Here is a 14,166-nt window from a genome sequence, read left to right on the forward strand (position 1 = left end):
TATACCTTGAATAAAATTTTAAACTAACAATCTAGTAGCACTTAAATGGCACTTACTTATAGCACTTTGTAGTTTTGCTTTTTTGAAGAAATTTAACTTTTTTGATTCTTGTTGTTCTGGGTTTGTACCCCCATGGTTGAATGCACTTATTGTAAGTCGCTTTGGATAAAAGCGTCAGCTAAATGAAAAATGTAAATGTAAAAAATACATAAGTTGGTTTTTAACAATTATGAGCCAGAAAGCTGCATCTGGTTACTGAATAAATGAATGTAATAGATGTGTTTGTGTGATTATGCCTGAGCTCTGTGCGAGATACGACTTAATACACTGTTTTTTTTCCAATTCAAAACAAAGGCTTTTTCATAGCACACATTTTAACATGTCACAGAAGGAAAAGCACAGGTGGTAATAACAAAAAGAATAATGGCTCTTTTTCCATTTAGCTGCTTCGGTTTCACGGTGCTGGTATTTTGTTGGCCCACTGTCTCACTATCATGTCTCACTGTCCAACTATGACAAGTCAAAATGTCTGCTGTGATAATGGCCCTTATCTAATTGGGAATGCTCCACTCACTCACAGTTTCACATCTTCACCGGAACATGTGGCGCCCAAATACAGCGGCAAATTTGAACCGGGGAACATTCCTGTTTACTCATGGACCTCCATTTCTGCAATCAATGAAATATGAGCTCTGCCAGCTGTTAGATGACGCTGAGTAAAACATCTGCTCTTCCACAGGGAACGGCACCAGCCTCCTGTGCACTCGGCCGCATGATTTATTTTAATGTACTCAAAGCATACACTGTTCATGACAACTTCCTGCACCAAACTAACACCAGCCCATAAATGCCCTGGCTGGAGAAAGCACAGATTCATCCGGGTGTTTAGTTGTGGGAAACTTATACATGTGGGAAAATATTAAACCGGCTATTACCACCCAATAGTTGCTTACTATGACTTCCCCTCAATATAACAGGCTACAGATACACAATGAAGTGAATGCCATTATTACGAAGGACATTACTAGATCCACAAAGTTTAAATGACCTAAATTCATGCCATGGACTGATGAAAGAGAAGCCATTTAATTAAGAGACAATACATTTGTTTACATTTTTCGCTTATTAGTGACCGAGAGAAAAGAGAAACAAGGAGTTTGTTTTCTCCTTTTCACTCACTCAGACCAAAGCGACGGGACAGCAGCTGTCCAATGAGATGGATGTCACTACCAGGGCTGAGAACCTGCTGACAGAGCTTCCTGCTGCAGTGTATGCAAGGTATGCATGGCTAAAGAGCTCAATGCACTTCAATTTAAGAAAACACATCCAAGTAATCTGACGAAAGACACTTCATCAACAAATACTTTTACAAATACTGCTAACCGCTTCTGTGATTGTATGTAAGAGGATGTTTCTATAGGGGGTCTGCGTCAGCGCTTTACAGAACAATTTAGCAATTTACGCATTCTCACACATAGGTTGTAGAATCCTATTTCCTGGCATTTAACACTAATCTGTCATAATTAGAAATCAGCAGAGAGGTTTCTATATTGATTCAACCTACTTTCTGGATTCTAATCTACACTTAAATATATTATATTGTACGTGTGTGTGTGTGTCTGTGGTCACTCCGGTGATGAGAGTGACATTTCAGCACAACGCACCCTTGCCTGAACGTTTTCCGAGGAAGAGGTGGGGTGCAGAGAGATGCGGCCATGGATCAATGCCACCGCCCATACAAATGAGCCTCGGCTGAATGAGAAAGATTACAGCAATCACTTGGGCACACAGCAGATAGGGCTGACAAGAGTGTTTGTGAGCTTTCTGGACACGATGCATTCAGGTGTGAAAGGCAAACAGGGCTGTGCCACAAAAACTAAACAAAGACAAAAGGCCTGTATGAAAGACAGCATCACATCAATAAACACTCCTCACAGCTATGTATTACCACCCTTTACGCTGGTTTGTTAGTATACATATTTGCTGTGTTAATTGCTCATATATCTGCATTCCTGTATCTTAGCACTTACTCCTGTGGAAGTTGTAAGAATAATAACTTTATTTATAAAAAAGCTGTTAGTAAGGGTTATGCACAAAGCATCAGACAAATGAATCTAATTTAACCTAACGTATCTTGTTTAAAACAAAAACAATTTGTAAGAAGTGCTATATTAATAAAGTTTTACTTTATTTATGACATATTTTGACCAGTGGTATTTGTAAAGAGAATGCAGTTTTAGACAAATCAATATTTGGCCACTTTACAGACTGAAGCTGCAATGCTCCAATTCGATATGTGAACACATCAGGATCACTGCGAGTGTGTGTGTGTGTGTGTGTGTGTGTGTGTGTGTGTGGGGGGGGGGGGGGGGGGGGGGGGGGGGGGGGGGGGGGGTGTTGATGTAGCTTCTAACATGCGACAGATGCAAAAATGAAAAAAAGAAAACAAATATGTCCCGGTGAAAAAGTGGCGACATACACATAGAAGACACAGACGAAGATCTGAAGAGAGGTGTGGTGACAAGAGCTGACGACGTTGATGTAAACAAAATCACGTGATCTCCGCAGTGGAGTTAATACGTTACTTCCTGCCTCTCTCTGCTGCACCCGGCTGCTCAACCTCTTGCTGTTTTGTACGCGGGAGAGTTCCTACCGTTGTGTTGTGCATGTGTGAAAGGCAAATTCTCCAGATTTTACCCAGAGGTCATGTCTGAAAACAACTATAGCCAGAGGATGGAAGAAGCAACTCAAAACCAAAGTGGATGACGCCAATATAATGTGTTAAATTTGGGAATTATACAAAGAGAAACTATCTGAGAAGGAAACTCTCCCTTAAAACTTCAACCAGCTGCAGATGATGCACATTTAATAAATATTTAATAAAGCTGCAGGCAAAAATCTGTATCACAAAGCTGAAATTTAAAGAGTTATTATTTATTTCAGGGTTTGTTAGAGACTTTCTGTCTCCAAAGTATATTTTCAACTAAGCATTTGTTGCGTGCTGGGTTGAATGAACCCTGAATGACACAGCTGACCTGAGATTACGATATAAGTCGTCAATGTCATGAATACAGGAAATGCCCAAAACATAGATAATGGGGGAGGAAAAACCACCAGGAACAAAGACCAGGAAATAAAATATAAAAGAATAAAAGAATACTTCCTCATTGAAACATGCATTAACACATTCCACGCAAAGCTTTGAAAGCAAGGAAGGTCAACTTTCAGTTTCACTTCACATCACTTGTGGACTTTTTAAAGTTTAAGTGTTTGGGTCTGTGTGTGTGTATGTGTGTTAAAACTCACCAGGTCTGTCCTGGGCATGTCCTGATAGTCAGATGAGTAGTATGTTGCCGTTTTTCCAAAGCCATTGTCGCCAGCGACCTTTGGCGGCTGAGCATGTTGTCGGAATGTGGCGCTCTTTGGCGTCCAGCAGAAGAGGTTAATGGATTCACGGACGCAGCGCTCGATGTCAATTTCTGTGCGAGAAAAGCGACAGAAGCAAAACAGCAAAAATGTGACTTGCCAAATGTAGGAGCTACTCCAGAAAAACATCATAAAAAACATAGTGGTCCTGATATCACAGTTTTCATGGATTTGAAGAGTAGACAAATATGAAGTTAAACGACTTTGTGTTTATAATTATTATTTACTACAAAAAGTTAAATCAACAATATAAAAACAGCACTATGTGTCTGTAGTCAACCACCCTGCTCTCTACATATGGGCCATTGATAAACCCATATCAGTCAATATCTATTCTTAATAAGACATGTATGTATTATTAAGGTGCGACCTGTCCAGGGTGTACCCCTCCTCTAGCCCAATGTCAGCTGGGATTGGCTCCAGCCCCCCCCCCACCTTTAAAAGGATAAGCATTACAGATAATGGATAGATAGATGGATGGAGCTAGGACATTTTTACATCACAAGACTTTAGGTACTGGTCAAATAAAAATTTGTCCCGATGGCAGCGCCAAATAAAAAGTTACGGAACCATTAAGTTTATGAGAATTCCTTGAGGACATAATTGTTGTATTAAATTTAATGGCAATTCATTCAGCAATTCTGACGACATTTCACTTAGAGCCTCAGAACAGGGGGTATTCTTCTAATCTCTTAATTCTCAATTACCCCTGACAACATTTTACTTTAGGAATCGTTTAACTGATGAGTGAGAAAAAGAATGAATGAGATGAAAAAACTAAAGAAGCACGGGAATATAAAAAAAGGGGATTCTATCCATTGAATCAGACATAAAGCTAAGGAGATTATATAAATGTTTTATGGGAGGATTAGTTGTAGAATTGACTAGCTTGACCTTGGCATTTTGCTGCCATTAATAATTATAAATCATCCAGCAGTGACAGCAACACTATAACTAATAACTAATAACTGGCCGTCATTTTGCTGCCGTCCCTCGTCTGAGCTCTTGTCCCGAAATAAGTTTTCACTGGAAAATGGAAATGTCTCTTCTTTGTTGCTTATGCCTCATCCAGCAGTATCCATCCTTCTCCTGCTCCTCACATTGAGAATAGAGCGGATTAGAGAGCGGGACTCAGTGGATTAGCCAAGGATTTGGGTAAATTAGGAATTCCTACCATCGCGCTCTTTCACACTGACAGCCTCCCTCTTTCACGCCCCCCTTTTTTGTGGAGAAAAAGCAAGACTGGCTAATTACCGCTCTTTGGTGTGACCTGCACCTGGGTCAGGCTCAAGTGAAATTACATGAATGCATCTTCCCCCTCGCCTCCCCCCTCTGTCCCACAGCAGAGTCAAGGTTATGGGGGTTGTTAGCTCTCGTGGGCTGGGACCTCACAGACTCAGTTACAAGGTTCATTCCAGTGAAAAACACACTGGTGGTCTGAGATTCCTCCCCAACAGGCTCGCAGGGAAACACATTTTCCATCCCTAGGGCGGCAAATGCTGCATGCAATCACTCCCTCTGCTAAAAGAGGCAGGAATGAGGAAGAGGAGATTGATGGCTGCTTTAACAAGGCCTGGGCCCAGCTGGGCACTGCACTGCAGCCAATTCCGTTGATGAGTAATTTTTCTTTTTAGTCAAGACAAAATTACATTTTGGTAATTATGCAGAGGCGTTGATTGTGGGCTGCCACTTGTTGCCATAAATAGTAGAATAGCATGATTAGTTAAGAGGGACTCGGGGGCTTTGCGGAATTGGACCGTGGTGCAAGAAAGGGCCGACAATGAGAGAGATGAAAGAGGTCAGTGAATTTGAGTAAATTGGGAAAATCTGTTGAACTACAATGTTCCGTCCTATTGTTTTAAAACAAATACACCATGAAATCAGGGAAATTACTATTGACTGTCAACCCACAGAGTATAAAGCGAACCATCAGTACTTGTGACAATCCCCTTCTCCCATTAATTGTAAACCATGATTACATCTATAGCATGAGAGTAGGAAGTGACAAGCTATTGTCCAGGGGTTTGTCCATCAAATGTGGAAACAATTCATCCTATCAACTTCACACTTGGCATGTGTATTGTTTAGGGCCCAAGGGTTAAGGGATTTGGACACTTGATACACTCAATGTTGATAAATTCTGAATAAACAAGCGATCAGTGATCTTGAGCATTGGCGACTGGGTCTCATCAACGACAACACCGTAATCACAACGATGGCAACAACAACTGATTATCCAATGCAGGGTTCTGCTGCTGAGTCAAGCTTCACTCAACTTTGAAGAGTAGGTGCACAGCTATTTGTGCGGCATCTGTGCTCTGATGTAACCTCAATGGATACGTTTTCATTTTTGCACGTATAAGATTTAAAAAAAAGTAACCATAATAATTTCTTTACTTACAATCCATGTTAAGAGCTTTCATTTATCCACATCATATTCTAAGACATATGTCTTAACTAATCAGAAATCCTGGCTGTGGTACATACTCTCTAATTTTCGGTTTAGGAGTAAAACCATCTTATCGCCATTCTTAATCTTGGGTTTATTCTTATTTCCTGTAGGTTTTAGAAAAGTTAAAGGCACCTAAGTTGTTAGTTACCAGAGAGCTGAGCATGCTTATTCCAGTAAAATATATACACAGAAACCGTAATGGTTGATTTAAAATGATGAGAAACTTCTGGGATAATCAGCCCATCTACAAATTAGAACCCATTTTGCAAGAAACATGTTCATCTCGTGTAACCTCCAACTAAATGTGCAAAATTAACATAAAATACAAAAATAGAGGATAAAAGTTTCCAGGTCAATATTGTCAGGGTACAATTGATGTGACTCAGTCAGGCTCTCTAACCTCTTCTGTTAATTGCCTGAATTAGGATTGAATTTATTAATACACTCATAAACATTAAAATGCTACAGACTGGATGATCAGCCAAATCATTAAATGTAAATATGTCGTAAAAAATGTGTTATGCATTCTCATCACTATGGGCCCTATATTACACCAGTGGTGCCAAGAACAATGCATGTGTCTTTGCTAGTTTGCTGACACGGTTGTCGTTTTTCTGTCCACCACCTACGTTGTTAGCAAAGGCACTTGCAGCCATATGAGCGTGTTTTTCCTAAAACGAGCTGCTGTCAGTCGGAGTATTGGCACATTGTTGCTATCGAAAGGAATTTCACTTTGGACCAATGGTCCTGGTCTTAAGATAGTATTGCAGTATTTTCACTTAGTTATTTTAAGTGCACATCACGTATTAAGAGAGTAATATGCACCTACATATCTACAGATGGTTTGTTTGTGTGCAGAGTGCAACTATATCCACCATTACAATAGCAATCTGCCAAGGTGCACAGCTGACTTTTAAAGGTAATGGGAGATGGCACTCTGATTGGTTTATTCCATGTTACGCACTAAACACACCCATAATTAATTAAGAGGCTAAGTAAATCCATTTTGAACGATGCGCCTGGCATAGCAACCTTTTATTCAGCTGTTAAAGCAGCAGAAATGAATGTGGACACACCCTCAATGCACTTGCACCATGTGCTTTAGACCATGAGCTTAGATCGTTAGAACAGAGTCTTGAACCTTCAACATCGATGTTCTGCTTCTCCTTCTGCCAATGTTCTCAATGTGTTGTGGGGTGCAGCGTTGCCATGAGCACTCTCGGCAGCCTGCGGTTGTTTTTCTCAGAGCTAAACATCTATAACTGGAGCTCATCAGTTCTGTGCCCAGCTCTGCTCATTGAGACGGACGTTAATGTCCCGTGAAGGCAAATGCTGCTGTATCATCAGTAAACACGTGGCTCCTGTCAGCCGGAGAACCTCTCTGGTCCATTGTGAATCAATGAAGTCTCCAAACGGGAGAAAGTTATAGATTGCTCGAGGCTACAAGACTAAGCAAATGAGAATCACAAAATGAGATTAATTGGCAATAAAAAGACAGGCTGAGATGAATTGTTGGCTCCTAGGAAAAATGTTGCAGCACAGGTCTTACCTATTTCACATTTAATTTCATTTAAGACTACAATATAATTCAGAAAAGCTTAATGGAAAACAATTCAGAGGTAATGTAGTCTTCTGTGGTGGTGTGGAGGGTCAGGAAGACTTCATGAACATAGTTGTGAGGAGAAAGTTGTAAGCAGGATGATGAGTCACAGTGTATAGTCTCCGAATCTGCTGACATATTGATATTCTGGGTTACCAGTGGTTCAACATTACTCATAGTCTGTATCACTTCCCTCAACTCTAGACCTCTCTTCTTGCGTCAGAATATTGGCAACTATAGACTTCACAGTGTTATGTGTAATAGGCTTGTCACTGAGAATTATTGTCACTGGCCCCATTTACTGCAGAGAGAGAGAGGAGTGTACCTGAATCCTTTAAGAGCCACTGTCCTGTAACGTTATCCTGACCGATAAGTTTTTATTCTGACAGTCGCACACAGGAAAAGGAGAGTCGACTTTTTATTTTTTTATTTTACAACTAAATGTCAAGCCTACTTATGCATCTTTTAAAGTTCATCCATCTCTCTGAACCTTAAATTAAGTCTAAAACGTATAATACAAGGATTTTATCGTTTTAGCATGGACACAGTTATGAGCATTATGTAAAGCTTACATCATGCACAGGTTTGAATGGACAAAAATAGCGGAGATGATGTGTTTCTGATACGAACTGTGCAAAGTAAGAAAATAATGTTTTAATGTGTAAATACAGTACTTACAAGTTTGCTAATTGCCCTTTCCTGTAGCGCTTTAAAGGTTCAGTGTGTAGAATTTAGTGACATCTAGTGGTGACGTTGCATGTTGCAGCTGAATACCCCTCACTTCACCCTCCCCTTCCAAACATGAAAGAGAACCTGTGGTAGACTTCAGCTGTCATATAAACTCAAAAGGTGTTTAGTTTGTCCAGTTTGGGCTATTGCAGAAAACATGGCAGCCTCCGTAGATAGGACCCGCTCCCGATGTAAATATAAAGTATTTAAATATAAAGGGCCCATTCTAGGATAAAGAAAACAACAATTTGTACAATTTAGATGAAACACACTAGTGAAAACATACTATGATTATTTTATATTCAATTTCTGCCAATACATCCCTTTCACCTAAATCTTACACACTGGACCTTTAAGACAACATGTACATGAATATCGTGTAGAGAGATAAAAGATTCTCTTTGATTTTCTCTTTCTCTTTGCGCTACCTTTGCCAGACTGAGTCTATTTTCCATCTCAGTTTCTTTCATCCAGCCAGCATCAGGGTATGTTTTTTTCTGGCCTCACACATGCAGTTCCTTTAGTTACAAGCATGTGGAGTCTGCTCTGAAACAAATGAATGCAAGACTCAGTTGTATGAGGACATCAATTCTGCTCGCCTTATGGCAGAAAGGAGCAGGTGCGGACCACAAATCAAAAAATCTGCCATAACTCACAGTCTATGTGCTTTATGTGTGTGTGTGTGTGTGTGTGTGTGTGTGTGTGTGTGTGTGTGTGTGTGTGTGTGTGTGTGTGTGTGTGTAATTTAATAACATCATGAATGTGGTGAGATGGATGTACACACTGACCTCCAAAACCTTGCTTCCAACAACAGAGACTTGTATAACTTGCATAATGTAACAAGGCCAAACTTGTTTACATTGAAGTTCTATGCATCACGTGCAATGAATGATATATGGACATATTTATCATTCATCTGTTAAGGTTTAGGGAGGGAAAAAGTCTGAAGCCATGCTAGCAGCTCTGTGAGGCTCAGCGAAAGATGACTGCTCACCAAAAGTGAAGCCTTAGTGCCTTGGTTGCCCCCTGGTGGCTGGCTACAGACTAGATCATGAATCTCGCCTCCTTTAAGTTAGTTGATATGACATGGACCAACCAAGAAAGTTCAAAATAAATGTTCTAAATGGTCACTGTCTTAGTTTAGCATGTTAGCATAATCACATTTGTTAATCAACCCTAATTTTTTTTTAAAAACAAGATGGTTTCATCTTCTCAGAATCATTAGTATCTGTAAGAAATTCCATTCACTGGTTGTTGAGAAATAACAATCTGGACCAAGGTGGTGGACAAACTGACAGCCCCGAAATTACCATCCTCAGAGTCATGCTGCCAGCACAGCTTAAAGAATATAATAAATAAACTCCACACATTACACACTAACAAGCACAAAGAAGTAAGACCTCTACTGCCATTTAGCAAAGGTGATAAATGCTGTGTTGATCGGCTTGGTACTGGATTGGATTTAGCAGCTAAGTCTGCGCCTGCAACAAGTTAAATGAAACTATTCTGAGTGTGGGCCAGAACATGGCTGGAATCTTAAGTAAACAAGCCCTGTATGAGGTCACTCTACAGTCCAGAATACATTCCTAATATAGTTTGCAGAGACTGCCAGATACTACACTGTAACTACCCAGGTATACACAAGCTGCGATAATGAGGCTGGCAGTGATACACAGAAAAAAGCTGGCAGAGGCCGCCACTCTCAGGAAACCTTGCCAAAGAAGCTGACAGCAGCTCTAGGCCAACATATTTTACCTTTATAAGGAGAACTGGCTGTCCTTTCCCCTTCCGCCTCAATCACATGAATCTGTTGGTTACGGGCAGTAAAACACAGTGAAGTATGGCAACATTGAATTTAGGCAGGAGGGGAGGCTGCTGGCCTTAGTTTACAGAGTGCTCCAGCATCCCTTTTGGACAAATCGTCCCTGCTGCTGGTTTTAAAAACCCCAATGTCATTCTGCCGCTCAGCTAGAAAAAAAGAGGGATGAGCTGTATTTGGAAAGAGTTTTAAAGGAAACTGTGAGAGCTATACCCGCGGCTAAGACATTCTGAAGACATACATTATGAATGCTGCTCTCGGATTTTATGTCACCAATACTTTGCTGAAGGAGTCGCTTTGTGAACAGGAGCAGTAAAGTGGCCACATATTAAGAGTCTTCACTCTGTACGGCATATGCAGTCGACAAAAATAGCAAAATCCATCAGACAATGTGTCAGCGTCTGCCGAGACCATGTTGAAAATCATTTGGACCGGGAGACAGCCTATTAAGAGTACTTAAGAAATATATGTAACCAACAGAGCAAAGCTAATAAACCTGCTTTTCCATCAACCGTGTATGATTAGAATCAACCCTCTGAGTTCCTCGTCTCTGTGTCAGCCCTCCTCCTGTCTCCTATTTAGGAGAGGAGGCAGAATAGCTCCTCTTGCCAGTAATGCACTGAAACCTGCAGGGATTAACAACCAAACTGCTGAGTTAAAAGACTTCATTTCAGTATTTCCCCCCCCCCACCTCTGCTCTTCCCACATCTTCGTTCTGCACTACACTGATATTTCACTAGCGGTGTAATGAGAAGTTAAATAACTATAATTTATAATGCGTTTAATAATGTGTGAAAAAAACACTCGTAGTGGATTAAGCCATTAACAATTTTATTTGCTGCCGATGCTATTTCCCACCACCACCTTACATTTGTGCAGTTTTAACACAAACCCAGTGTCTTTTCTTTGGAAATCAGGTAGGTGCAATCAGAGTTGAAGAAGTCAGACTAAGCCTCTCTGGATCATGACAGACACTTAACTTTAAAGGAGACATATTATGCTCATATTCAGGTTGATAATTTAAATTTGAGTTAATATTTGAAGAGGTTTACAAACTGTAATGTTTAGAAAAAACATCACTTTCCTCAGTGTCCATTGCTGCAGCTCCTCTTTTCAGCCTCTGTCTGACATACTTGGTTTTAGCTCCTGTCTCTTTAAGGCCCATCTCCTGATAAAGCCCAGTCCGCTCTGATTGGCCAGCTGGCCCACTCTGCTGTGATTGGTAAACCACTTCCAGTGCATATAGGAAAAGTCGACCTCCGCTCTTGCTTTACCTGGTTTTGTTAAAGGTTCAGTTTCTTATATTTAGGTGAAAGGGAGCTATATGCAGAAATTGAAATAATCTTAATGATGTTTTCACTACTGTGTTTCATCTAAATTCAAATGTTTGTTTTCTTTATCCTAGAATGGGCTCTTTATATTGAAATACTTTATATTTAAATCGGGAGCGGTTCCAGAATTTTTTACGGGGACTTTGGGCTTTTTAACTTTAAATAACTTAAAATAAAATAAAATAAAATAACTACAACACACTACAGAAAAAAAAACAGAAAAAGCATAATAATAATACATCTTCTTTAATGATTCATAGCCAAACAGCCCTCGCAGGCTAAAGATGGAGATGGAGCTCTGAAAATAGGATGAGTAATGAAAACACTGGAGGACCATAGAGGTTGTGATTTCACTGAGAGACAATTCCCAGGGCGCAGCGGTTGACTGTTTTACAGATGCACGGCCGAGTGTGGCCCCCCTAGAGCACATCAAGGAGGGAGTGTGTCTGTGTAGGAGTGCAGAGCTGCCTGCTTGAGGATATCATAAACTCATACACATCAGCTCAGTACTCGGAGGCATTGTCTGTGTTTTGTATGGATGGACAACCTTCAAACCAGGCCTTACACAGTGGTTTTCACTTGTTTAAAACTACAGAGGTACTATAGCTAAAAGCACAGTACGTAGGCCTTTTGTTAATTATCAAGGAACATTACGAAAAACACACCTGAAAAGAAAGATACATTAAAGACAACGTGTGAATAATAGAGCCCCAATTATATGAATTTTTGGGGGCGATGCAAATAAGGGAGTAAAAATAAATAAATTGCGATACCGATATATCAGCCGACATATTGGACATGATATCTTATATGTCATTAACAAACCCAAATATTGAAGATATGTAATTGAGGCTTGATAACATATACAACCATATACTGTATATACAACATGAATTAAGAAAATAAAATTTTTTTACGTAAGAAACATATATGGATGTCTTTTCTGCACTGTTTACTCTGTAAAATAAAGGTTTTCATATTACCTGACATCAGCAAATGTAAACACTGATACCGCTATGTCTCTTATTGGACAATATTGTCAGCCAATATCAGTCAGGCTGTAATAGACAAAGATGTAAAATACCAGCTCATATTCTCACCTGGCAGGTCAGAAAAGAGTAGAATGCACTCGTTGAAGCCATTAGCCAAGAGACGATCCCTGAGTTGTTGCAGAATAGCCACACCGATGCAGAAGGGGAAAGAGGAGTTGCCCAGGAGCAGCGTGTCCCACAGGTGGAAGATCTTGTGCAGTGGAAACACATCTGCAAAATGTAAACGAAATCAATACAAGAAAGGAACTTTACAAAATCACTGAAAACAACAGTGCCTAAAAAGACAAATCCCTCCAGGGACACACAACAGGATCCTGCAGGCAGGACAAAAGCTTTCAACATGGACACAGTGAGAAATGGGGCATCAGTTCATACATTATGATTATGATTTTCATGTGCATAGCGCTTTTACTTAACGTGGCTCTGTGGCTACGAAATGGCAAGCTCGTAAGCAAAATTGTGCTTTGGCAAGGTTGCCTGGAGGGATATTTGGCGCGGGGAAGGCAGCGGGGAAATATTTTATGTGGGTGCTGTTGTGGCTTTGGAGCGAGAAACCTGCGCAGGTTATTTGGAGCCAAATAAAACCACATCCTGATAATACAGGTATGCAGATATTATTTCAGTCAGATCACTTTCAGCATTTGAAATTGTAATTGAGATTTATGTATGACAACTAGCGCTGCCCACCTGTTCATATCATGTCAGGGTTTGTTAGCGTGGATGCTCGGCAGCAGACGGGTGTGTGGGCGGAGTGTGGCTGAATTGAGGCAGACTGAGAGAGCAGGAGTGGTGAGAAAATGCCTCAGAGGGTCCGCACCACATTAGCAGTCAGCAGTCACACTGGTGCATGTGAGTGACAGGCAGTGTGTGTGTGTGTGTGTGTGTGTGTGTGTGTGTGTCTATGTCTATGTCTATATGTGAATGGAAGATGACCCTCCAACCTTGTCTCATATTGGATTGGAGACATTAGCAGTCAGAGAGACGCACCTCCTGAATACTGGACTCACACACTGCCTCAGGGGGAGGATAAGGGGTAAAAGGGTCACACCTCACACCCTCTACCCCGGGAGTGGTCTGTGTCTCTGTGTGTGTGTGTGTGTGTGTGTGTGTGTGTGTGTGTGTGTGTGTGTGTGTGTGTGTGTGTGTGTGTGTGTGTGTGTGTGTGTGTGTGTGTGTGTGTGAGAGAGAGAGAGTGTGTGTGTTAAACTAAAGAATGAAAATGATCTGCAAAGTGCATGGTTCAGATTAATCGATGGATGGAGTACTTGAAGTTGGCTCCAATTAATGTAGATCACACGTGTTTTCTCTGTTAGAGTCTGCAGACTAAGGCAAAGTCCTAATGAATCTTTCCAAAATTATATCAAGAAGGCAAAAAGTTATTCAAACAGTTGTGATGGGGGCTGCACCATAGAGGTTAATTGCATATGATTTAATTTGCTACAATGATCTGTGACCCCTTTTAATGTGCTCATATTTCAGAGCTCCCACTGTGCTCAGCGGAGAGATAAAAGCGTAATGCTGCCATCAGCTGCCAAAGTGCACCAGCCAAAACTAAAATCTCTCATGCAGCACAGAAAGTGAGCTGTGGACTCATCCATGTTTCTTGATACCTGCAATTACTGCTGGAATCTGTAATATTTTGTTGTATATAGATCCAAGAACAACGGCCTGGTAATCTTTCTTATTCAAGAGTTTTCAAAAACTACACAGTAATCAGAAACCACATGACTCCCACCACCCGACATATTTAATCAAAT

The 14,166-nt window shown here is 40.7% G+C and overlaps 1 protein-coding gene across 1 annotated transcript in view; it reads right to left on the reverse strand.

The window, feature by feature from the left end:
* Positions 1–14,166, reverse strand: part of tbck (TBC1 domain containing kinase) — a 44,230-nt gene that overhangs the window by 14,369 nt on the left and 15,695 nt on the right. Inside the window, exons 22-23 of the mRNA XM_034587376.1 lie at positions 12,458–12,619; positions 3,307–3,479 (exon numbers count right to left, since the gene is read on the reverse strand). Of these exons, the coding sequence (XP_034443267.1) occupies positions 3,307–3,479; positions 12,458–12,619 (335 nt within the window). The remainder of the gene's footprint in view (positions 1–3,306; positions 3,480–12,457; positions 12,620–14,166) is intronic.

This window comes from Hippoglossus hippoglossus, chromosome 1 (assembly GCF_009819705.1).
Source record: "Hippoglossus hippoglossus isolate fHipHip1 chromosome 1, fHipHip1.pri, whole genome shotgun sequence".
NCBI classification, from domain to species: domain Eukaryota; kingdom Metazoa; phylum Chordata; class Actinopteri; order Pleuronectiformes; family Pleuronectidae; genus Hippoglossus; species Hippoglossus hippoglossus.